At 37.2% G+C, this 26,440-nt stretch overlaps 2 protein-coding genes and 1 long non-coding RNA gene across 4 annotated transcripts in view; 1 reads left to right on the forward strand and 2 right to left on the reverse strand.

The window, feature by feature from the left end:
* The window catches only part of LOC134805995 (homeotic protein proboscipedia), a 63,206-nt gene extending 40,230 nt beyond the window's left edge, over positions 1-22,976 (forward strand). Inside the window, exons 3-4 of the mRNA XM_063779178.1 lie at positions 20,745-20,887; positions 20,991-22,976. Of these exons, the coding sequence (XP_063635248.1) occupies positions 20,745-20,887; positions 20,991-22,406 (1,559 nt within the window). The 3' untranslated portion in view covers positions 22,407-22,976. The remainder of the gene's footprint in view (positions 1-20,744; positions 20,888-20,990) is intronic.
* The window catches only part of LOC134806038 (uncharacterized), a 447,581-nt gene that overhangs the window by 355,261 nt on the left and 65,880 nt on the right, over positions 1-26,440 (reverse strand). The gene's annotated exons all lie outside the window — the stretch shown is intronic.
* LOC134806030 (prefoldin subunit 5) overlaps positions 1-26,440 on the reverse strand; it is a 114,889-nt gene that overhangs the window by 87,432 nt on the left and 1,017 nt on the right. Inside the window, exon 3 of one of the 2 annotated variants that reach the window (XR_010146451.1) lies at positions 24,795-25,401. Coding sequence is in view for 1 of the 2 variants with exons in the window: in XM_063779236.1 (XP_063635306.1) it covers positions 25,228-25,401 (174 nt within the window). In the remaining variant the exon portion in view is untranslated. Of the gene's footprint in view, positions 1-24,645; positions 25,402-26,440 lie in introns of those variants that run through there. The other variant, XM_063779236.1, reaches the window with a different exon arrangement.

Below are 26,440 nucleotides of genomic sequence, written 5' to 3' on the forward strand. Positions count from 1 at the left end.
ATGTAATCTACGAGGAATGTGTCGCGCCACAGAACTGTTAGGCGCATTAGCCGTACATGGCGATATTGCTGACCGTACCCCATGCAAATGTAACGGGCCGTGGCCCGCGCCTACCGCGCAACATTCACTAACTATTGTAAAGTATTGTAGAAATACCGTAGCAGATGAATAGAAACGTGGGTTTGGGTGGTTACAGTAGATTGTTGTATTCTATACTAACTTTATCCGATTTTACTGCAATACATACACACTGTGTTTGACCAAAAAGTGCATTAATAAATACTATTTTAGCCAAAAATTGCATTAAAAAGAATCCCCTCAAACAATCGATCACACAAAGAATGTAAAAGATACAAAACTTTAGATTTAATAACATAAAAATACTTTGGAATGTTTTAAATAGAGTACCTTCCATAAGCACAACAAGAAGATGCGTTATTGGCTAATAACATGAATCTACAAATAAATATTTTTATACATACATACTTCAATAATATGTAGATAGATACGTATGATTACTCGTACAGCGGTATCATTCAAGCAATGTTTTGTAGACTGCCATTACTGCCATTATACTGCAAGGAGCTCGTGAAAGTCCACGCACGCAACTGGACAAGTAAAAACTAAAACACAGACGTTATGGAAATTCATTCAGATTAACAATTCATTCAGAAAAACTAATCCTATATATATACCTATAACATATATGATAATGTTATACTAAAACTCTATTGTTTTATAAATTTCGTTTACTATAGTATAGGTACGAACTACGAGTGACGTACCTATCTTAAAATTATATTGATATCACATGTAATAACAAAACAAAATAAGAAAAAATAATAATATTATGCAGGAATGAGTAATTAATCGAAAATTATCAATTGAAGAGAGGTAGGTTCCTACTTAATAAATTTCATTTTAACTTTTTTTAATCTAAATATATTTTTTTAATAACTTAGAATGCTACAGTGAACCTACGTAAGTTTCAAATATGCGACTTGTTTCTATCCTAACTTCCAAGTAAGCAAACAGTAGCTAACCGTCCAGTAGCTCGCAACTTTAAACCCCGCGGCAAAAACTGAAACAAAGGCCGTCGAGCATGCCTGATATTGATACCAGTGACTTGCACTTACCGCCCTTCCAGCTCTGATTTAAAAGGTCCCATCTCCATCTGATTCCAAGCCAACTTACAACCTTCTGACACACCCACTGTGTGTTGTGTCATGGACTACCGAACCCCTAAACTCTTGTTTGTTGAGCAAAACACTGTCGCTAACTTTGTGTTTAAATATTAGTTATATTATAGATTATGATGTATTCGGTCTTACATGACAGGCGGGTTTGTAAATGAAATCAATTTTGGAGGATTTTGTAGTAAGTGTATACAACGACGTACAAGAAGTTATGCTTACTGATTTACCTATTTATTCATAAAACTTATTAGCAACCTCTTGTAAATGTTGTCTCTTTCAAAATGACAGATAGGACCAACCAATAATAACGGATTGTCAGATTTGTCAGCCGATCATGAATAACGCCATGAATGTATTCAATGTTACAAACCTAGTAGGTACCTACTCTTTTGCGCTTCCAAAATATTTGAACCACAACACAACAACCGTGGCGTAATTTCATAGACAAACACAACCTGCTGAAAAAATATTCAACTACATAATAGCTTAATAAATTATACAGTATATAATTAAAATTGTTAGACGAATTGTAAATTTATCTGATCAATCAAGTTTTAAATTTAGGTACTTAATCCTAGTCTTAAACATTCTTATTCAGATTAAGTGTGTCCTAATTACAGTTTAAATCAAAAAGAACCCAACGACAAAAATGCTATCGCAAGAGACTATCCCACATAAAAGCGCATAAAGTTAATTCCCCCCCTTTACTACTAAAATTTAACTCCTTCACCGCATCTAAATCTTATCTGGCGACAGTTAAGAGGGCATTCACAGAAACTTGCGAACCCGCAAAACCGGGACTAAATTTACCGCAGCAATGGCTATAAACAAGTGGCCGCGCGCGAGAGGAATATTCAGGAGGAAAGTTCGGACAGTCCACTCCATGGCCGAGACTAGGGATGCGCGGTAGGAACGTCACCGTTCCTGGGAACATCCGCCAAATAAGAGATTGTTAAATGCCATAATAACATGGGAACATCTGAATTAAAACGAAAATATTACTTTGCTAATCCGCGAAAAGATAACGTGCTAGTCAATCAGTGCTAACCCGTTATACTTACTTGCGTTTTTTTACATGCAATTAATATTCCCACCCTCCCACCGCAAAAATAAATATAACAAACCACCACCAAAAGAATAATCCTCGACACGTGTTTCGCCTCTCTACGAGGCATCCTCAGGAGTTGTTGACGGTCTGACGCCCGGCAACGGAATGACCTGTCTAGAATGGTCGGCCATATTTATACCTTGACCACTCCCCCTACTGTGCAAGTGTGAGTGAGATGGTAAAATTCGTAATAACGGCGATGACGCAACATTCAATTGTTCGTTAAGAATCATGCCCCTATTGTTGTACCTAATTATTTCCAGTTATTCCAGAACACCCAAACGCAATCCCTTTTCGCAAACATTCCGACCATTCTAGACAGGTCATTCCGTTGCCGGGCGTCAGACCGTCAACAACTCCTGAGGATGCCTCGTAGAGAGGCGAAACACGTGTCGAGGATTATTCTTTTGGTGGTGGTTTGTTATATTTATTTGCGTATTTATTTTTGCGGTGGGAGGGTGGGAATATTAATTGCATGTAAAAATACGCAAGTAAGTATAACGGGTTAGCACTGATTGACTAGCACGTTATCTTTTCGCGGATTAGCAAAGTAATATTTTCGTTTTAATTAATATGGATTTCCGCAAAGTAACGCCTGAATCTATTCACTATGGGAACATCTGAGTTATGTTTTTTCTTCTCTAAATATCGATATAACATAAAATGTGCATGTCTATTACGCCGCCCTATTGGGTGTGGGAGTGGAACTTATTGATTATTTGACCATTGGCAGCTGCCTATACTATGAAGATGTCGTCCTATAAAAGTTCATATTTTCACTATATCGTGCACTGGCGTCGCTTGTATTTTCCTCTCCACCAACTTTGCACAAAGCCAATATCCGTTGTATTTACAACCGATAGGTACTTACTGATTGTTTACTGGTTGAAAGTGTTAAAGACATCACTTGTTTATGAGGCCCCCAGTTATAACCTTATACATTTAATTCGTTTCCTGTATTATATATTAAAGGTCTTTGACATAAAGAGTAATTAATCATTGGTATTTTTTTGTACCTATTTAAATATTGGTTTGCGAGATTATATATATTATGTAGGTTTCCGAAAATTCCCATGTCTCCTATTGAGTCGGGAATATTCCCGTCCCCCATCCCTAAACACTGGCAACACTTGCACGAAACGGGCCGAGTTCGGACACCGCGTCACCGGCACATGCACCCTTAATGAAGCATACTTCGAGAACTTATCATCTAAACACGCTTTGATGGCCACTTAAACGACGGCCCTCTTAATAGTTTGCAAGTTGGTGCTTTAATAAAGTAATGGTAGTAAAGTGTAAGGATGCATGAAATAGCCATTGGGCTGACGATTATTTTAGACATTGATACAATACAATAATTTAAATTCAACATGACGGCCATCGTCTTACCATTCTGGAACCAAATCTTATAGGAACCTACATGGTCGCGCACTGGTCGGTTACCTATATAAGAAATGTCGGTCGATGATCTTCGAAGATTTCAGTTAAGAAACATGGTATTCTCTCCAATGTTTTCGAATATTTTTTTATCATAACCCTGTATGCGACACGCAGATAACTGGTTCCCAACCCAGCTCGATGTAAGTTGCGACAAATTTCGGCAAAGTTCCACACGATACGATATCATGCGAACTCCGAACACCCCCGCCCTTTATGAATCCTATTATTTGCAGCAATAAAAACTTTCTTCGCGACATATCGAGGTCGGCACGACCTCTAAAAATAGTAGTTACATTTTATGAGTGAATGTGAATGACCTACTGGGCCAAGGAATCCAATTCTGCCATTCGCTATCGACGTATTTAGATCGGACTTAACACGATAAAAAAAATCCTCCAAGTCCTTAAACAACATTCTGTCACAAATCCTGTCAGCTTGACCCGACATCGAATTTTCACACGACGCGACACGACGAGATTTTTTCGTTTGAAACAACATGTCCCAATAGTATCCATTTGTGTCGTCAAGTCGATGCGACACGTGTATCGCTATCAGCCGTTGTCACTTGTCGTGCTATAAGCGTCGCATACGACGTCCGAGGTGCGGACAGACGTGCGCAGCATGGTACGACACTTTATTTGACAGTGTTTGTTGATTTGACGTTTTGTTTTAGCTTTAGCTTTTCGAATTATTTACAGTGTTACAACATTTATCGATAACAAAAGTTTTGTAGCAGGTTTAATTACCTACGCGTAGCTAACATAGTATATGTTTGTATTTGTATTATTATTCATATAAGCTACCTACCTACACATAATAGTCGCTTATAAATCGAATTGAGTTTCTTAAAAGCAGCAACGATAGCATGGTCGCGTTTTTATCGCCTGTCGGGTCATGCGTCATGCGGTCTTACGTGATTTTCGCACTTATACACTTGTTAGAACGCGACAGGCATGGTGACAGACGATAAAGAGGCGACCAACTGACCATCTTAGTCATAAATGTATAAAATTGAACATATTATTCATGTATATTCTTAGAATTCTTAGATCAAATAAAAACTTTAATGGTAACCTAAATAATACGTTAATGTAGCTATTTCTTCAAATGAATTTTGTTACATAATCTACTCGTATATATCTCCCATCCAGTTTCTTGAACATTATAATGTGCGTACTAACGTTGAAAATGAGTGCATCATTTTGCCGTTAAACGTAAGTTTGGCGAACCTAATATAAGTTTAAAATGTACCATACCTTTATAATAAAAAAATTAAAAAATATATACATATATATCGATCGATCTATGGTGTCATTGAAGCATGTAGATAGGTACTACTTAGCACTATTTAATACTGATTCTATAAACAGATCGAGAGAATTCGTGTAGGATATGCCCTCACGCTCGTACCCGTCAATCGACAGGCCGTCGAATTTAGAACACAGAAAATAGTTTTCTTATAATAAACAGCGTCGGATATTGCTCATTCAGATTTTAAAACAAATGCCACGACAAATGCTGCACGAGATGGAAAAGTACTATAGTTGGCGATAAAAGCAAGACTTAGCGGACGCTGATTCCAATTCATATTTAACTTTTCCATCAATTACAAATCGCAAAAAATGGAACTTGAGATACGATGTTATTACTCGTAGCCCGACATAGTGTTATAAATTAATTTTAATAACAGTCCAGTCCAGGAAAGTTTATATAATAAGTATTAAAAATAATGTTTTATTTTACAATTTATGCATGAAAATAAAATAATGATGTATTTGCAATATGTGCAGCTTTTGAAGCAACTACTAATTAAATCACAAGTATAAAATATAAGTACCTACCACTTAAGAGTACCTATAAAGAGGGCGACTTCTTGCCTTTAAAACTGGCCAAGTAGATAGGTACTTTCAGTCTTAGAATATCAATTGAAAATATCTTTAAAATTTAAATCATTTTAGGTATCTACATTAGGTTCTCACGCAAATCGTAAAAGCTAGCTATATTATAGCCACTTAACCTATGACAATTACTCATCTCCGCAACCCGGCTACTTAACCGGTTACTATGAATTTCAAGACAAATGAAGTGAAAATAGATGAAACGTTCCATACCGACTCTTGTATAGACTTCCGTTCCGTTGTCCGCGGACAGTAGTCGGATTGTTCCTTTTAATCTCGCCCCGCTAATGACTCCTGCGCATAACGGCGCATGCTCATTCATCAGAACTGTCAGCGACATCTATTGACAGTTTGACTGAGGAACGCCGTTTACGGAACGTAGATGTTTTACTTAGAAATGTGGCTCTATAAATAAAGTTAACGGGAATATACGGACGGTACATTATACTTGTTATTGACAAATCTAGTCACCTAGTATCCTATTAAGTTACCTACTAACGACTATCATATTCTGTGATACCGTAAAACGGGGTGAAAAGACACGATTTTCAACTTCAAGGACGATTTTCGCCAATAATCCAAATGATAAAAGTAATAATTTGGATATCATTTTTTGAGTCTTGGTTAGTTCTTCAATTTTGCATTTGTGGAATAAATTTTTACCTACCCAATTCAGAGAAAATCAAAGAAAACTACCTGTTTTCTCCATATCCTTAAAACGGGGTCGATAGACACAAGAAAGGGGTGAATAGAAATATTAAGTTTTAGTTATGTGGATACTCTATTGGCAAATGGTATATATATCTGTTAAACAGCTATTTAACACAAAATTATTTTTTCGTGTCTTTTAACCCCCAAGGCGTGTCTTTACACCCCTTTGTTGTATCTAATCACCCCCTATGGCGTAACTGTTCACCCCATATGCGTGTCCACTGACCCCTTTAACACGTAAATTTGCTTGTTATTGGTTTTTTGCAAAAAAATGCTTTATTATAGAGAAAATTAGTGATATTATTTATTATTTAGGTACTACAGATACTATATTACCAGAGCCTCTACCATCAGTTTTAACATTGACATAACGCTCACGTCTACGTAATTTACTTTCTGTACATCTCGCTTCCACTATTGCTCGCATATGCGAGTACGAGCGAGATGCATAGAAAGTAAGTTACTTAAACGTGAGCGTTATGTCAATGTCAAAACTGGTGGTAGCCGTACTAGTTAGCTAACTTTTACTTAGTTAATGTCAAAACATTTACCGCTAGAACAAAGTTCAGACAGGCTTCATTTCTTACCTTGGCGAGACCTTACTTTAGAGTCAAAAAAATCTAACTTTTAGGCAGTTTGATTACGTTCTTTTGGTATCAATGTAGAGAATAAATAGTCTACTTTATACGCATTCCAAAAAATCTAATTTTAGAGATGTACGTTTTTAAATATAACAACTTGAAAGAAAAAGTTCAAAATTTCTCTATTCACCCCGCGATTTCTGTTCACCCCGACTTACGGTATTAAGTTACTAAGACAAGTACCTACTAGTGGCTCTGTGAGCTGTAGACCCGCGAACCTCCATAGCTCCACCATTGTGGAAAATTTCCAAAAAATGAATCGACAATAGAATATATATTTAATCTTCGAACCCGCGTAGAGTTTGTTCGGAAAGAGAAGAGTCGTGAAATGTATGGGGCCCAATACATCCCACGTCTCTTCTCTTTCCGCACAGACTTTAGCCAACATGCCAATTGCTTACGCTCCGTAGCGATCGAAACGCAACTGTCACTGTCGTACTAATATGGAAGAGTGATAGAGATACACAAAGCGTTTCGTTGTCGTAGATGTAGCGATTGTCAATTTGTCACCTTGGCTAGGCCGGCTGCTCACAAAATTCCACGAGAATCGGCTGAGAATTGCGACTTGTAGAGAACATCTGGACAAACGAAAGCATTTTTGCCCAAGCTGAAATGGAGACTTTCGCTAACGCTTGGGTCAATAAATACTTACTTTACGGTAATGATCATTCACAATCACATTACTTAGGTACATTTGATTTAATAAATACTCGCAGCATAGTTATTTTCTTTTCATGATCTACATTAGATTTCCTGATCGAATAAAATAATAAAACTTCGTTGCCTACGTGCTGTAGCAACACAAGTCAATCAAAAAGTACAATTTTAATGAGTAAAGAATTCAAATAGACCAATCATTTTAATACCTATAATTCCAGGTTAAATAAATATTTACTTAATTTTCTTTATTGAATCGATACTCAAAAACGAAACTAATGATTGCCTTGCATGTCATCGATAAGAAATAATGGGCACGCTCAGAAAACTTCAAGAATAAACAACTTTACAAACCAGACGTGGCGGGCAGAAAAAAAACCGTCTTTATGCGGTCTGCGGCCAGCAACTACAATAGTTGGTGATAAGAATGTTAAAGAAAAATAAACCATTAAAATATCATCAGTCATCGCACGACCCCCGCGGTGGGCAGGTCAGCGGCCAAGGAAAAAATCTTACAATTCTGAGCCGAATTCAAATGAAGAATGATTCATTTATGAAAATGAAATGACAGATTGAATGAATGTGGAAGACGGTACAAAGGAGATGGCTACCGGCCACCGCTTTGTGCCACGTGCTCCCATGGCCCGGAGCAAGGCGCGCCTCGCCGGACTTAGGATGTTTGATATAATAAGTCCAAAGAGACAGGGTACTTCCTTTTTTAAGCATTTTACAACAACACAAAATAAAGTGACCGCTGAGGGCATAACCTAAGTGGGCTAGGTGTTCCAAATGATCTAAACACAACTTTGTTGTTAAAAATTATACGGTAATTTCTACTGCAGACTGTACAGTATATTATTATCTAAGTTTACTCTAAATATATATGTAGATTTTTTCAGTAAAGAGGACTTTTAAATAATTTAGATTTGAAAAAAAAATATTGTACCTCCATTAGAAAGAAAGAAAAAAATACATTTATTTAACGCCACAACATTAACATTAGTCATTAATTCATATTTGTTATATTTTATGTCACCTTTAGTAACTTCTTCTTACCAATATAAACATTTTATACTAGTTTAAATAATTTAATTAAATAATATTTAAAACTAGATTAGATAGCGGTGTCTAATGGCCCATCGGATAATCATGCCTACAATACAATACTTTTAAAGAAATTAAAACAAACATAAATCTCGACAAATCTTTCTAAGCTCCTAATGCCCGGTAAAATACTTCAGACTTTGGAATATCGTGACCTTATCTCGTAAAAATGGCAGTTACACCCTTCCCTTCCAGCCCAAAGTTCGTAAACACTAAAAGAGGAGCAATGAAATTAAAAATATGTCTTAAGGGCAATTAGGTTTAACTTTCACAGTGCCCTATCGCCCCTCGCTCTTTTCAATTGTGGGGAAAGCGGCCAGCTTTTGGTTGAAGTAAATTTTATTAACTAGAGTTCTGACTTTTGAAAGTTCACTTACCCCGCTGAGTAATGCGGAGAAATTGCAACTTAACTGAACTGAATGCTTCTGACTTAGCGAAGTTAATGCTCGCTGTGGTTTTACTCTCTTTATTGACTTTTACATACATAGCAGAACAGCTCTGGAAGAACGGTAACATTATGTAAAAAATCTAGCTATGCATTTAATTTTTCTCAAGCTACAAGCTACAGGTTACCGTATGTAAGGTACATAGTTATGATATCTAATAATTATATCTACCTACTTAATTATTGGCTCTTTGTACTTATTGAAACAGTTTGTACATCATGAATGTTTTTCTCTTAGTCGGTTAAATTCTTCTCAATCTGCCATTTCTACCTATAGGTACTTATGTTATTTGTTTTATTGTATTACACTTTCCTTCAAAAAATCATTATCATTTACCAAAACAGAACGCCGCAATAAACAAAACAAGAGACCCCATTGATCTATAATACGGCACTAGGTAAAATAAAATTCTTAAACCTGCTACTTGGAGCATTGACGAAGTGTTTAACAATAAATTTCCATTTAAAAAGCCACAAGCGGAGGGGAAACCGGGGCGAGGGGGACGCAGCTTCCGCCGCATTTTTCCTTCATTTCCTTTCGGCCGCTGGGGCCGCCCCATGCTCTAATAGTAGAATTAAAACGTTACTTTGTTTTTTAAACGTGCAACGTAAGGATAGATAATTATTTTATAGCCTTGGAATAAAATGATTGTACAATGTTAACTAATTTTTATTACTTAAAGGCTTAGTTATGTATTTATAATGTATACCTATATATATTCGTTGTACTGGTATGTAGATTATAAAAACATTGACATATTTTAAAGTCAACCTTATAGTTTTCAAAACTCGTAAAAATATTTTTCTGGAAATCCGTAATAATACTTTAGGTAGGTACTTTAAATATGTGTATACGTTTGCTGATTTTAATGTAAATATAAAATATAAATAAAATCAAGTACGCCTATATGTATTGTGCATGACACCTACGAAGATGTTTAATATTTCATGATACAAAATTAATGTCGTCTTCGTACCTACAGCTACACTTTTCTTTTGTTTATACCAAATATTGTGTTTTAAACTTAAACCGCAAGCGAGACTCCTGTGTTTTAAATGGAGAAACATAGTGAACGTCGCATAAAATATTGGCGGGATAATAATTAAAAGAAGCGATAATGTCCCGCGGTGAAAAACGACCGCGCCATCCTTTTATTTGATAAATAAAATTTATTCCACCGCTTCTTCGGGGGTTATGCGGTAAGCCGATCTTGAGGTTTCTATCATTAGTTTTATTGACTACGAAATTTTTGCAAATACAAAAGTATGACAATTATACCCAAGGCATGCATTCTCGCATGCATAAGGTATTTTTAGGTTTTGAAATATATAATGAAGTAATTTTCAAGTTTTTTCCTCAATCTGGACACGTAAATTATAGGTACTATACCTACAGTATGTATTGTAACTGAACGAAAAGCAATTACTCAAAGCCGTTAATGTTTAGGTCTTACTGAGCAACTTTTACTATGGGACCAACCACGAAAACGCGGAATAAAAAATTTGATGTTTCATACATTTTGCTGGTCTGATGTTGAAATTTCCTATGGCAGAGTCGATTTTTTTTTTCTCGCGATTTCGGGTTTGGTTGGTTGGTAAAAGTTGCTTAGTATGACCTAAATATTAACGGGTTTGAGTAATTGCTTTTCGTTCAGTTACATACTGTATACTCGTTAGATTTTGACGTTTCATGTCGTATGATATGACATAATTTCTACCCTTCACAAAATTTCATACTATGCAACATTAAAAGCCCAAAGATTCAAACATGAGAATTGAGGAATACTTACGTATATCGTTAAACTAAGCTTTTAAAATATGATTCTGCAATAACCAATTCAACCTTGCATCGCATAGTTGCATTTAGCAACAACTTTAGCAAGTTCGCACTGTCTTTGACTATTGACTATAAAATTAAATTTTAGACGTTTGCATGAAGATCGTGTTTGCAAATACATTGCATATTTTAAAAGACATATGAAGTTGTGCAAGCCGTTGAAAGTGTCCCCGGCCACAGATTACTTAAAGGTCAAGCCGATACTACTGTTACTGTCACCTAACCACGTCTAGAGTCTGTGCGGAAACAGAAGAGTCGTGGAATATATGGGGCCCAATACATTTCACGACTCTTCTCTTTCCGAACAGACTATCAATATTTGAAAACAAAATTTACACCAGTTGGAATAACATTCCAAAGAACAATATCATTGAGCTGTAGATAATCGCATTCTAATAATAATTTTGTCACTGCTTTTTGGATTATACAGTTCATTTCTGCATGGCAATATGACAAATTTCTATGAAAATATGACGTTATAATAATCCCAACAAAAACATAAATGTGAAATGAGAGCCAAGTTCAATATTAAGAATATGTGTCGTTGTTGACTCGCTGACAAAAGAATTGAGATCTATATGGGTGCCAAGTTCTGTGTTGTGTAGAAAATCCTGAAATTATAAAGGATTTGACTTGGCTAGTTTTTACCAACAAACCAAATTTTAGAAAAGTAGCCTATACGTAAAAACTAGCCAAGACAACTCCTTTATAATTTCAGGATTTTCTACACAACACAGAACTTGGCACCCATATAGATCTCAATTCTTTTGTCAGCGAGTCAACAACGACACATATTCTTAATATTGAACTTGGCTCTCATTTCACATTTATGTTTTTGTTGGGATATCATTACTTTTTGTACAGAAATTACTATAGTAGGTATTCATCAGAAAAGCAGTTTGCCTAAGCTGAAAAGGAGACCCTAGCTAACGCGCGGTCAATTGTTAAAAAGTTTCAGTTTTCAGATTTTTTTCTTTTTTATACGCCTAATAGTCTAGCTTCATGCCAAATATCAAGTTTCTAAGTGATCTAGAAGTGGGTTAGGTTTTTGGTTTATAAGTATTACCTAATTAATTTTTTTACATGTAAATATCAATAATTTCCAGTTTTCAGATTTTTCCCTCTATATAAACCTAATAGTCTACCTTGATGCCAAATATCAAGTTTCTAAGTCATCTAGAAGTGGGTTAGGTTTTTGGTCTATAAGTATTAATTATGTTTTTTCCATCGAATTATCAATAATTTCCAGTTTTCAGATTTTTCCCTATATATACACCTAATAGTCTACTTTGATGCCAAATATCAAGTTTCTAAGTGATCTTGAAGAGGGGTTAGGTTTTTGGTCTATAAGTATTAATTTTTTTTCCATCGAAATATCAATAATTTCCAGTTTTCAGATTTTTCCCTCTATATACACCTAATAGTCTACCTTGATGCCAAATATCAAGTTTCTAAGTCATCTAGAAGTGGGTTAGGTTTTTGGTCTATAAGTATTAATTCTTTTTTTTCCATCGAAATATCAATAATTTCCATTTTTCTGATTTTTCCCTCTATATACACATAATAGTCTACCTTGATGCCAAATATCCAGTTTCTAAGTGATCTAGAAGTGGGTTAGATTTTTGGTCTATAAGTATTAATTATTATTTTTTCCATCTAAATCTCAGTAATTTCCAGTTTTCAGATTTTTCCCTCTATATGCACCTAATAGTCTACCTTGATGCCAAATATCAAGTTTCTAAGTCATCTAGAAGTGGGTTAGGTTTTTGGTCTATAAGTATTAATTCTTTTTTTTCCATCGAAATATCAATAATTTCCATTTTTCAGATTTTTCCCTCTATATACACCTAATAGTCTACCTTGATGCCAAATATCCAGTTTCTAAGTGATCTAGAAGTGGGTTAGATTTTTGGTCTATAAGTATTAATTATTATTTTTTCCATCTAAATCTCAATAATTTCCAGTTTTCGGATTTTTCCCTCTATATACACCTAATAGTCTACCTTGATGCCAAATATCAAGTTTCTAAGTGATCTAGAAGTGGGTTAGGTTTTTGGTCTAAAACTATTAATTATTTTTTTTCCCTCTAAATATCAATAATTTCCAGTTTTCAGATTTTTCCCTCTATATACACCTAATAGTCTACCTTGGTGCCAAATATCAAGTTTCTAAGTGATCTAGAAGTGGGTTAGGTTTTTGGTCTATAAGTATTAATTATTTTTTTTCCATCGAAATATCAATAATTTCCACTTTTCAGATTTTTCTCTCTATATACACCTAACAGTCTACCTTGATGCCAAATTTCAAGTTTCTAGGTCATCTGGAAGTGGGTTAGGTTTATGATCTATATGTCAGTCAGTCACAAAAATGCCGGTTTTTAAACGTTAATTTATCAGTAACTGTTTGAGCTACGTTTATGAAATTTTGTATTTTGGACAAGCTAAGGGGCTTGAATACATGTGCCAGATTTCATTAGTGTAGGTTAAGTAGGTTTCAAGTTGTGAAGGGGTCAAAAGTAGCTCGAAATGGTTCGTGTAATATTACACACGAACACACGATTGCTGCGTCGCCAGTTCCTTTTTCTTTGAACTTGGCTGGACACGCTACCGCGTGTCTAGATGACACAACCTCACTTTGTTCTGTTCCAGTCGGTGCAAAACTGCAAAGTAAGCTTAACCAGACTCTACGACATTTATGTCTTTGTGCACTCTAGTGCACAGCTTCACGAAATTCACCTTTTTAATATTTTTATCACGTGACATACGCAACTATACCACACATTTTGACATATTTTGAGAGTAATATATCTGCTATAACATCATGTTATCTGTTACGGCTAGGGGTTTTCTTCCCCCGCACTTTACTGCGCTCTAAATATTCTCCGGGCGACAATTGCGATTATGAAAAGTGCACCGTTATTTACGTCCCCGACCGTTTATTTTTTGTCCCCTTTCAAGGGCAATTAAATGCCGCCAGTCTTAAAGCTCTTTGCATATTCCGTGGCGCCTTTATGGCCGTGCTAATAAATAGTAAAGGTCGATTTTTTTAAATGCAAAGAAATGAGCATAAAATTAGGTTTAAGCCTTCAAAATCAAGAGCTATAAAAACGAGCTTATTATGAAGATTCCCAAGTAAAATGAAGTTTGAACTGCTCTTGAACAGTCAAGATACACTTCATATACATCATGTCGCGACATTCGATAATGATGGACAGAGGACGTTAGTGTAGGTATCTGCTGTAGATGGCTTGAAAGAACAGGATTTTTTTTCAATTGGTTACAACGTGTAAAGTACTTTTTTTGTAAATATTACTTTTTGTATAAAATTTGTACTTTAGCGTGTAGTTGCACTCTCTCGGAAGGGTTTCCATGGAAGACCAGCGTCGAGATCCTTAGGTGGTATCTTGACATTAAGCTGAGTGGAGACCTTTTAAGCGACGCTTAATGATAAGTTGGTTCTGTATGTCTCATGTAACTAATACATAAGTTGTTAAATCTAAGCGTTTTTTATTAGCGTTATGTATTGTAGTATGTGCCTTGGAATAATGAATACCTTTTTACAGAATTTGTATGACAAACTTTCAGGAACACAAATACCCGTAACACGATTAGGAAATAAACTTTTAATACGGGATTAATGAAATTTTCTCGTCGACGGAATCGAACCGGGGTCCTGGGGGAGCTGTCAAACTCGTCCAAACTCCCGCCTGTCTGTCCCGGGACAACTTTTAATAACCTTCTGTATCAAGCAAATGGATTTCGGGCACTACCCGAAGGTTTCGATACGTTTCGACTTATTAAGTGCTGCCATCTGTGGGAAAACTGAAAGGGTCGGGATACATTCGTCCGTCCATTAAAAATGCATCGTAGTGTTGTGAGTAACGATTATTGAAATATTAATTCGATGAAAGTAAAGAAAAATTAAGACAATTTAATTTTCAATTCATATTTTATTGTAGTCCAATTTCTTCAATATTAAAGTTACCCATTGATTTATAGCCAAGTGGATAGGCGGTTGTTTGATATTTTTGTTGTTATCATCTCGTGGGGTGATTTAGACTATTTAGAGTCCTTTAAGAATCAACGTGCCTACCGAGAATAGAATTTTCGTTATCTACTTGCATATTCGAGCGATAAAGACGCAGATAACTTTTCGATGTTCGCGGTAGACCCTCAAATACTCTCAATCGCTATCTTTTTATTTGATTTGCTCATTTAGATTCTCAGCAAATATCCCTAAACATATTTTATCTCCCTTTCTGTTCATATTTTAAAAATAATAATAACATAGCGACATATGTAATGGTTGATTTCACTTACAAGGGAAATTAAAAGTATTAAAACATGATGGGCGACATGCAACGAGTAGAGGTACACACACATACACACTCGTTCCTACACAGTATGGCGGCATACCCACCACTTAACTTTAATTCCAAATTAATGCAGAACAGAAGCGTTTTATGCAAAATATAACTGCAGAATAATGAAGGTGGAGCAGCCGCGATTACTGGATTTATTGCGAACTTTCTACGTGTATTATACATAATGTAACATTCTAATGTTATGTGCAATTTATGGTATAGGTATAGTTTGATCTATAGATATGAGAAACTATATTTAACTCTTTTGTTTTTTTTTAATTACCTACCTTTTTTTTGCAATATCTAATGTCTACTGATTTGATGCCTACAAATTTAAAAATTGCGTGTTTGTAGACGTAGTGTTTCTTTTCGAGAAGTGAACTCACCCTTCCATTTACAGCCCCAAGGTCAGAGACAACCAGTATTAAGGCGTCTTAGGCAACCCGCCGCATTCACCGCATCAGATGCGCCGCAGATAGCGGCCCCGCGAAATTGAACGTCTTACATCTGTCTCCTGTAAGCCGCTTATAATTGATGCGACTACGTCAATCCCGCGATACAGCTAATCGGAAACAAGGCGTGATCGATTGTCGTGTCATTGTGACAGTTACGCTGATTTCTAAAAATCTGTCGAAGTTCCTTTACTGTGCTACGGTCGCTTTCTTAAATATAGCTCAACATTAGCCTGGCGACCCGCTCCAAAGTCATATATGTAGAGAACATAGTAGGCATGCACCGTTCCCCCTCTCCCGCACATAATACAAATACACAATTAGTTCCTGAGCGATAATTGACGCTTGTCAAAGCGTAGACATGCTGTTGCTTCGTAATATGTACAACACGTACAACAATATCTTACATTATGCAGCTGCATGTCAGAATAATCAATATTTGCTAATAATCAAGTTTTCTCGTTAAAAATACGACCATTTCACAAAATAAGTAGGTAATCAATTCCAAGACGATCTAATAAAGAAAATACCTGAAATAAATGCAGTTTTCCACTCGAAGTCTCTTGTATCACAAGGAGATGCTTTCACCTGAACCAGTTGCGATGATAAGCACTTTAAATCCCAGTAATCATTTTATACCGTTCACGAGTCGTAACGGCAATGTTCACGTCACAAAATTGAGGAAAAATTTACTTTTCGCTCGTAGAAATATTGAATTTTTACATTTATGCCTTTCACACCTCATAACGTAATATTTCTCAGCGAAATCTCCCTCCCTTCGGTAACTTTTCCGTTGCAGCAACATTCAAAATAAATGTTTGGTGCTTTGTCAGGGCGGGCCGTGTATGCCACCTTTACACCGGCGCTGAAGGCTGATATTATGTGTTATGTTATGCTTTATATGTTTATACAAGATACGAGTTCAACTTACTCCATGACTATGGCAATCACATTTTTTTTAAACATCTAAGTATTATATAGCTCAGTTAGAACCTACTTAACGGTAGGGGAGTTACCGGAGTTACCACACCAAGATGCAGATTAACATCCTTGCTAGGTCAATCTTTAGAATTCCAGTACGATAGTGTCTGTCTGTATATGTATCACGACATTCTTTTATGTATAAAATATGACTGTGAATATCTTCTAGCGCGACGCGATTCGACTGTTAGATTTGTCTACAAACATTACAATGACTGTCTTCCAATACGTGGTGCAATACAAATGTGGCCACGACATTTAGAGCGAGGGGCGTCGATCGCTCTAATGGGTCGACCGCCAACTGCCCAACACTAATTAATCCTTTACCGGCTCTTGATTAATTATTTCAACTTGCCTCCGGCTCTTCTCCACGCACTGCGAGTAGTTTACACTTAATTGTAGCAATAGGTCTGTTGTTGGGCTGGATACATTCGTCTTTGTCGTAAATCTTTTGTTTCGTAGGTTGCTTTATTGAATCGTTGTTTGGCGTCATTTAATAGCGATTGGATATATTTATATGAACTTTGGAACATTGGAACCCAGAATACTTTTACATCTCGCGTTTTTTATATCTCGCAAACTAGATAGATTTGAACTATTGCGATCTCGATTCTTGACCAAGGTTGTGAAATGTCTAATTTTTCCTTCAATTTAAAATTTGTAGGTCAAAAAAATACCTTGACTGCATATAGGTACTTACATTCTACAATATCGATTGTCTGAGCTTTATTTTGTAGCTGTGTAGTCTAGAACTTGGGAGCTGACTACAAAGTTCATGTTAAATGTTAAATTAAATCCATACCATATTTTAGGATAGTTTTAATTTAGCGTACCTATATGTGCATATTGTTTTACATGTTCTGTTTATTATACAGAATGATAAATTTTTGGATTTACTGGTTTTTTGTAGTTAAAGTCAGTACAAAGATGGGACATGTTAACATACAGGGTGATAAATCCAAATGGGTCAGTATGGAGATGTCAGAAACTATGAGAGATAGCGAAATCTGTTCTTAGGAAAAATCGACGCCATGGTTCCTAAGAACAGATTTCGCTATCTCTCTTAGTCTCTTACTCTCATAGTTTCTGACTTCTCCATACTGACCTATTTGGATTGATCACCCTGTATGTTAACATGTCCCATCTTTGTACTGACTTTAACTACAAAAAACCAGTAAATCCAAAAATACAAGTATCAAGAAAAAGCACGTACCTATGCAAATTGTAACGGCACCACAAACATTTCAATAACATTCCATTTCAGCCCGGTGTCCGCCGGACACGGCGACTCTTGACTTAAGTGATGTAGTGACCCTTAATCCGCCGTAAATCTTGCCGAGGGTTAAACAAGCCTGTAACACGTCATTTATTACCTGGACTGCTGGGTTTGCGCCCGAATTTAAACGCCTTCGCATGTTAGGACTACCACACATTTATTAATAAATTCGTATGTCTACTCCAATAAGAATTATGTCGATTTTGTAATAATAATATGAGATTTATAGAGTCGCATAGAATTATAAAAAATATCTTTATTAAGTAGAAAAATATTTAATTTTTATAATTTTCGTAGATTTAAGTATAAAATTTTCAGGAAGGATGTAACTTAATCATTTTTTTTGTTTTAAGTTGGTTTAAACATATAGTTATATTTGACCAACTTAATAACGACTTTCTAGGAAATGCTGGCAATTCATCGTTGATCGTTCCATTCGTCTTACTTATGGAATATTTAAGAAAACGAAGAATGGTGTTCAAAAGCGTATTTAAATCCAGAGGCCATAACAGAAAACAATATCCGATGACTTTAGACACACTCGTGATGTCGTTACACCATACAAGCTGAAACTCTATGCTCGGCCCGCTAAAACCAAATATTTAAGATATGTAGGTACCTACTTTAATAGGTACTCTCCCAGTCTAATGCAATTAAGCGTGTAAATGATTACTGCATTTAATTTATTTGCATTGCTCAGAAGAAATGAGGGACCTAGAGTCCAACGAGAAGTTCTACCTAAGTACACATAATATGATATATATATTATAAAACAAAATGAAAGATCTTTTACAAGGTTTTCACCAGTTTTACTACCTAAATTACAAGTTGCCTCTCCTTTTATAGCGACCACTGATTTGTCGCAGAATAGCCTCGTATTCAAACCGAAGTTTCCCGAGCGGTCAGTGGCGCGGAAGTGGACCGCGATAATGCGAACATTATACGAGCCTCTCGGAATTATGCGGCCCTATTACACGACAAAAACTTACCAACTTGCATCTTTCGCGTCAGTCCCCTGCACAGGCTCACGCTCGAAAGTCCTTCTTGTCTGGCAAATTGTCTGGTTTATATAGTAATATTATGTAGACCTCAAACGTAACTATTTGTGGTCCTCGGTTTTCGCTGTCAAACAAGGCATAAGTACCTACCTAAAGCCCTACCGCGAATAACTAACGAAATTTTGATTTTCGTTTTTCGCGGTAGGCCCTCGGCTAATGACTACGTCGTAGCGCTACGAAATTTGATTAACACTGAACAACTAAATAAGGAAGTTTTGCCTTTCTTTGACACGACATTCAGTGAGCACCGTGATTAATAATATTAGTAGGTACCTACTACCTATACAAAAATTGTAATCTTACTCTATTACTCTATCTATAGGTACCTACGTATAACCCAAAATATAAAATTGTTTTTATGGCAATAAAATATAGCTACAAATTTGCTCCATACTTGTATTAAAACACTAATTTAATGAACATCTAAACGTAATGCGTTGAAGCACTTGTGTAACCAACTGTCCGCACTCGACTCGACCACTGACCAGAGGCTATCGAGTTTCGGCTCCAGTTAACTTATAATTTAGTAATGTTGTTCTAATTTATGCAGTCCCCGTTCACTTGTGCCAGCAATTCTGCATTTGGGACAATACGAACCAATTCTTATACTATTTAGTTTCTCTTAGGTAACCGAACTTTCTCAGGCTAAAATCTAATCTAATCTAGGGCTTTTTGGCGTTCTAAATTACATGAGAAGCGAGCAGAAAAAGAGCAGAAAAAGCAAAAAAAAAGAATTAAATCTAGATTCATTACATTATTTTCTTTTTTTCTCTCTTCGTAAGCGTCTAAATTGTATATTCGATTATAATATAATTTTATAAATAAATTATTGATTTGAATCAAGTAATAAATAATAATTAAGTATGAAAAATTTAATAGAGTTATATCGATTTTGAGCAACATGTCTATACGCTGGTGCATTCATGTGGAACCGAAGGGCAGTTCCGAGTTTGACTGACAGCTCCCCCGGCCAATGGCGTCCGCGACCTGACGCTCCTTGTCAATCATGCGCAGCGACCCTACCACGCTCCAACAACCATAACACAACGCAAACTAACCCCTACCCCCTCTTATTAAATACTATATCGACCGCACAACCACGCGACAACTCCTGGCTGCTCGTCACGCAAACGCGATCGCCCCATTATTCGCCGCCCTTTTGTAATTTGAATTTCGAATTCCAATTCGTATTTTGTGGTAAAATAAAAAACGTTTCGACACAATGGCGTCAAGGGCGGTGCTCTAACATGCGATCAAGTTATTACATTAAAGGAAAGCGCGCCCGCGTACCTCGCCATCTATTATTGAAAGCTTCCAGGAATTATTTTATAATCAACTATACTGGCAAACTATAAACTTCATAAATTATGGTGCTTCGCAAAATACCGCAAGAATCAAAGTTGCGAAGACAACGAAAAGTTCAAGATATTCTTATGTTTCCACTGAAAACAAAGTTATTAAATTCTATGTAAACTATTTACGCAGAGTAATTTATCATGATTTTATCTTATTATTATGTAGAGCCATGTATATTGTAGAGATCCAAATTCATAAGATTTTTTTTATCGTTGTTACAGAGAATGGTCTGCCACGAAGATTGCGGACAGCGTACACAAACACGCAACTTCTGGAGTTGGAGAAGGAGTTCCACTTCAACAAGTATTTGTGTCGTCCGAGACGAATCGAGATCGCGGCCTCCTTAGACCTCACCGAAAGACAGGTAAAATCCGATGTTCTATTCTATTTAAAAACGTTAGGATACAATAAGACCACCGTGTAATTACTGTAAGGGTATTTATCCAACTTATTTCTTTTATTTTCAGGTAAAGGTTTGGTTCCAAAACCGACGCATGAAACACAAGAGACAAACGTTAACTAAAAGCGAAGATGGCGACGACAAAGACTCGACCACATCCGAAGGTGGCAAAAGCTCCAAAATGGGACTGGATAAATTCCTTGATGACGACGGACCCTTGTCGGGGAAGAAGAGCTGTCAGGGGTGCGAACTGCCTCCCGGGGCTCTATGCTCGCCTGCAGAAGATCTGCCGGAGCTGGCCTCTCGTACACGCAACAACAACACGCCCAGCGCTACCAATAATAACAGTTTTGCGAGTGACGGTGCTTCTAGCGTCGCTTCCTCCTCCTCGCTCGATAAGCTAGCAGAGGACGACTCACGTGACGCTCATCCACCGGGCGCATCCGTCGTCGCACCTCCTCGAAGCCTAGCCAAGAGAATCAAACAAGAATCAAGGAAACGCTCACCGTCATTAGACGCCACGGCGTGCAAAATCTCTCCATCGTCTTCAAAGGACGGCCTCGGCTCAGTCGGACTACCGGATGGCGCTAAATACTCGTCAGTCAGCCTCACACCTTCCTCGACCCCGGGCACACCGTCTAGCATGCACCAGAGTCCTCTCGGCCACTACCCGAGACCGTCGCCCCCGAACGCGCCTCCCGGTCCGCCTCATCCTCAAGCAGTACCCAACGCCATGCCGTCATACGTCATAAGGGGCAACGCACCCCCGGGACAATTTGTGCCTCACCCCGACTTCCGCATGGATTCAAAACAATTTGTAGGGAAAATAAGCCAGTATCCTCAGAGTAATAGAAACTACGACAATTACGGAGCAGCGGTGCATGCCGAGCAGCACGCGTACGCACGGAACCAGCAACACGCTAGACAGGAGAGTTCCTCATCTGGAAGACCCGTTAACGGTATAGCGTCCCGGCAAGCGTACCCTCACGAAATGTATCAAAACTATGGATACCCGGCGGCGTACGGAAAGGATCAAGTCGGATATGGACACCCAGGATACGACCAGGCCCAAGGCTATCCGGCTGAGGCCATGGCTTATGCTAATAGCCATTACGGGTACCATTACCACGAGGGCTCACAACACGAGCACCCGCACGGTTATTATGGAAGCGAGGCTCAAAAGAATTCACATGGAAATGAGTACGCCAAAGGTGGGTACTACGAGGCAAGCGGTGTGTACTCTGGGCAGCAGCCATCAGCAGCTAGCGGAGCCGGGGCTCAGTATACCGCGGGCGGTGCGGCCGGTGCAGGCGGCGAGGGTTACGCGGGGGAGTGCGGTGAGGGCTACGGCTCCTTCCAGCAGTTCTATGAGGCGACGCACGCGGCGCCCGCCGGTGCCGGCGACAACTCCAATTCATCCTCGGACTTCCATTTCCTGAGCAACCTCGCCAACGACTTTGCTCCGGAGTACTACACTATATGAGACAAGGACTTCGCCGAGCAGGCGAGTGATCTGTTCGTGTAACCACACGTAGTGCCCTATGGCTATGGGCCTTAGCGACGGGGCGCCAATCGTTTCCTCTTATTCATACGCCTCAAGTATGTATACACGAGGTAATTACAGTAATCGCCCCAGCTCTCGCTGCGTGACCTATAGCGAACGGCAATTATTATAATGTACAATAAAAGGCTTATAATTAAGGGATACTGTGTCTACATACATAGACCGACGTACGTGTAGATTCGCCTAAGGCAGTGGTTAACATTTTAAGGCTTAAGGTAAGGTTAATGTAATAAAGTGTACATACCTAGTGAACTACTTTATATTTTAGGAGTTTAAATACCTTGTAATACATATTTTTAACGTATAGTATTGCGTAATTTAGGTGCTGATATCAGTCGATATTTGGGATAAAAATAATCTTGGTAGATAATTCATCACCGCATACAAAACGTATTTAAGTGTTAAGCTGGAGTTAACTTTGTACGCTAAAGCGCGTTGCACACTTGTGGGAATCTCTGTAAAACTAAACAATACACCGTTTACTTGAGACGTCACAGTGGAGGAGAGTGATGTACTGATGTACTTAACATGTGACTTCAGGTATTCTGTTCAACCGACGTCGCTCACTGCTGAGGATCGTAGTATCGACAGAAGCCTTAATAGGCTTCCCCATTTGTTGCAGTCTTCAGATTAAGCCTGGTGGCGTAATATAAACTGCGTACCTATATAAATGGCGTACCAAGGCTTCATGTGATGTCACCACAAATGTGCATCGGGCGCAATTAATAATATTTATAATATATACATTATTAAATTATTTGTGATGTATAAATACGCTAGGACTTACGTTTTTGAGAATACCTACATTTAAATGTGCCAGATCATTTCCCGATAGTACCTCTCAGCATTAGATATCTGCAGCTTGCCTACTACTGTAAACATTGCATTGTTCATAAATCAAATTGATATCAATGTACAGATAATATAATTAAATCTATCTTGTATCCAACACAACACGTGTTCATTGTAAGAAACAGTTATTTAAATTAAATTTGATTTTACATTACTATTATTAGAAAATTGTTTACAATTCTAAGGAATAGTCGTTGCCTTATTTAGGTAATATTGTTTTGTGGGTATAAGACATTGTAGATACGTATAAGATAGTTTACAGTAAGTCATTATATTGTAGATATCAGCGCTATCATTTTGGCCTATTAAAAAAATAAATCATTTGGTGTCACAACGTTTATTGACTACCTTATTTATTTTATCCTAGACCCACCTTGCTTTTTTGTTTTCCTGCATCCTTTCTGTACCTAACTTTAAAAAATGCAGTCAGTAATAAAAGTTAAGAGACTTCTTGTACTAAAACTGGTTTTTAATAAGCAAGAGTTGGGATTCAATTTATAAGCAAACAAATTAACCCCTCGACCGCTAATAAAGGTGCCCTTAGAAGCGCATGGAATATCGTGCCACAGACCACAGCACCACATATCAACATCAAACAAAATATATTTCTGAACTGGGTGCCCGTTAATACGCCTAACATTAATTGTCATAATATGAATCCGAATAATTGAAATATGCATAACATTATCAACTATAACTTTAACTGTCACAAAATGAATTAGCATAATTTTATAAAGCGAGCGAATTAGATGGATCAGGGCAAAACCAACTTTGTTAGGTAGGTTTTGTTAGGTTTTTTTTTCTAAGTGCGAAATAATAGATATATTCACATCCTAATTAACTCCTCAGATCTAACTAAAAAATAAAACAATACGAGTATATACAATCAAAATTCCATTTGTCAGTATTTATGTATAACTGGTAAATAGAACCTATACCTATAAATCGGTGGGATGGAAAAAACTAAATTTACATTGGCTGCAATTGCTTCCAAATACCGCTTTTTGGTGATGTAACAATCTGTTTTTTTCCTTTTATATTTATACCATTTAATAATTATTCAAAGTAACGTTATGCTTATTACATTTATCCCAAGTCATCGTTATGACAATTCATGTTATGCGCATTAACATTATGCGTACTCAGTTATGCGAAATAATGTTATGCGATTTAAAAGTTATGCGTAATATATGTTATGCCAATTTCAATTAGGAGTATTACGTTATGCAAATTAATATAGACCCTTCTAGACTAGGTGTTTTATCCATATAAATATTTGGTTTAGGATTATAATTAAATATATGAGTCAAGTTACTTTTTTTTATTAATTCCATAATGCAATGAAGAGTGCACACAATGAGTCACCTTCAAAAAATATCCACACATTTCATATTCTTGTAAGGTCCAAAGCATTACAATTGAAAATTAAAATCATGTGTGATTTATATGAAAGACAAAATATGTGTGTCCTAATTTTCCGATTATACACCTTACAAGCAATTGCACATTAGTTATAAAAGCATTTTTTCAAACACAACTCTTAACAAAGCAATTCACATGACAATGAATTAATAATTTAAATTTTAAATGAATATTAATAAAATGTTTGTTGACTATTCTCATAACAAAAGAGAATAAAGACATAAGTATTTCTGAAATATAGGTAATTCTTCATGTAGATGTTGTCTACTCGAGCAGTAGAATAAAATTAGTGATCTAGTACTGTACAAATGCTTCATAGAATCTAAAGCACAAATATCATTATTATTTCTAGAAACCATGTTTAAACATGTTGTGACATTTACTCACAAAATCTTTAATACCAGTATTAATACAAAGTAAATTTGAATATGTGATCAAGCAAGCGGGTCAGTGACTTGTTCCATTGTTATGAGGTGGAAGGCTTCTGTGCCTGCGCCTGAGCTTGCAGCTTCATTTCCATCATCATGCAGATTGCTTCCCGGACCTTTGATTTCTCAATGCCCATGGCTTGGATTTTCTCCATTTGCTCTGTTACAAACTGGGTTTTTCTTTTGAAATAATCTTTAGCACCTTCTATGTCCTGTGAATTGAAAAAGCACACTAGAGTGATGATCAGAGACGAACAGAAATGGAAAAGATAGACAAGGCTTTTACCCTGAAGGGATCACACAACATGAACATATATAACAAATGAAAAGTCAATCTTAAAAAGAATATGTGAGAATAAAGCTTAAATAAATAATTACTATATTCAATACCACTTTGTGGCATTTGGTGTCGAGGCACTGGGGCCGTGGGGTCCAAGCGCACATGTTCTTATTAAAGAACTATGCAAAAAGCTCATCAATTTTACCAGTGACCAGAGAGCTGGCAGCTTTCTCTCGCAGCGCATTAGTATTGCTATTCAGCAGGGGAATGCTGCCAGCATCTTTGGCACAATGCTGCAGGGGCCTTATGTAGATGTATTTTAATTTAGATTACTTTAGTTTTTTATTTTATTATAAAGTAGTTTTGGCTAATCTTTACTTTATGGACCGTCGATTTGGAGGGTGTGTTGGGTATGGGGGGGTAGAGGGTGCAAAGGGCTACCCCCCAGTCCAACCCCCATGGCGCGGAACCCCATGGTTATGGAGATATTCATGGTTAAAGTTTGTATGAAATTACTATGAAATAAAGGAGAAATGTCATAGCAGATGTCGATAGGTGCCGTTTTGTGTTAATTTATATTACCTTTTATACCACACCACCATCCTCAAGGTCACCAAAATCTCAAGGTCACGAAATCATATGGTCACCAAAATTTCAAGGTCACCAAAATCTTTGGTCACCAGAATCTCAAGGTCACCAAAATCTTTGGTCACCAGAATCTCAAGGTACCCAAAATGTCAAGGTCACTTAAAACCGAATCAGAGCACCCCACTATCCACGTGGTCTTGTCTGTCCTACCCCTAGAGAGCAATTCCAAAAACGGAGGCGCGGAGGGAGGGCAGCCCTCGCCCGCCGTGACGGAGCGCGAGAACGAGCGAGGCGAGCGGCTGAGGCTGGTCGCCGAAGGCGACCAGTAAGCCAAAGCTGCGGAGCCGAGTTTAGTGAGCGTGCTTTGTCACGCGAGGGCGGAA

The sequence above is a fragment of the Cydia splendana genome, chromosome 2, assembly GCF_910591565.1.
Source record: "Cydia splendana chromosome 2, ilCydSple1.2, whole genome shotgun sequence".
Taxonomy (NCBI): domain Eukaryota; kingdom Metazoa; phylum Arthropoda; class Insecta; order Lepidoptera; family Tortricidae; genus Cydia; species Cydia splendana.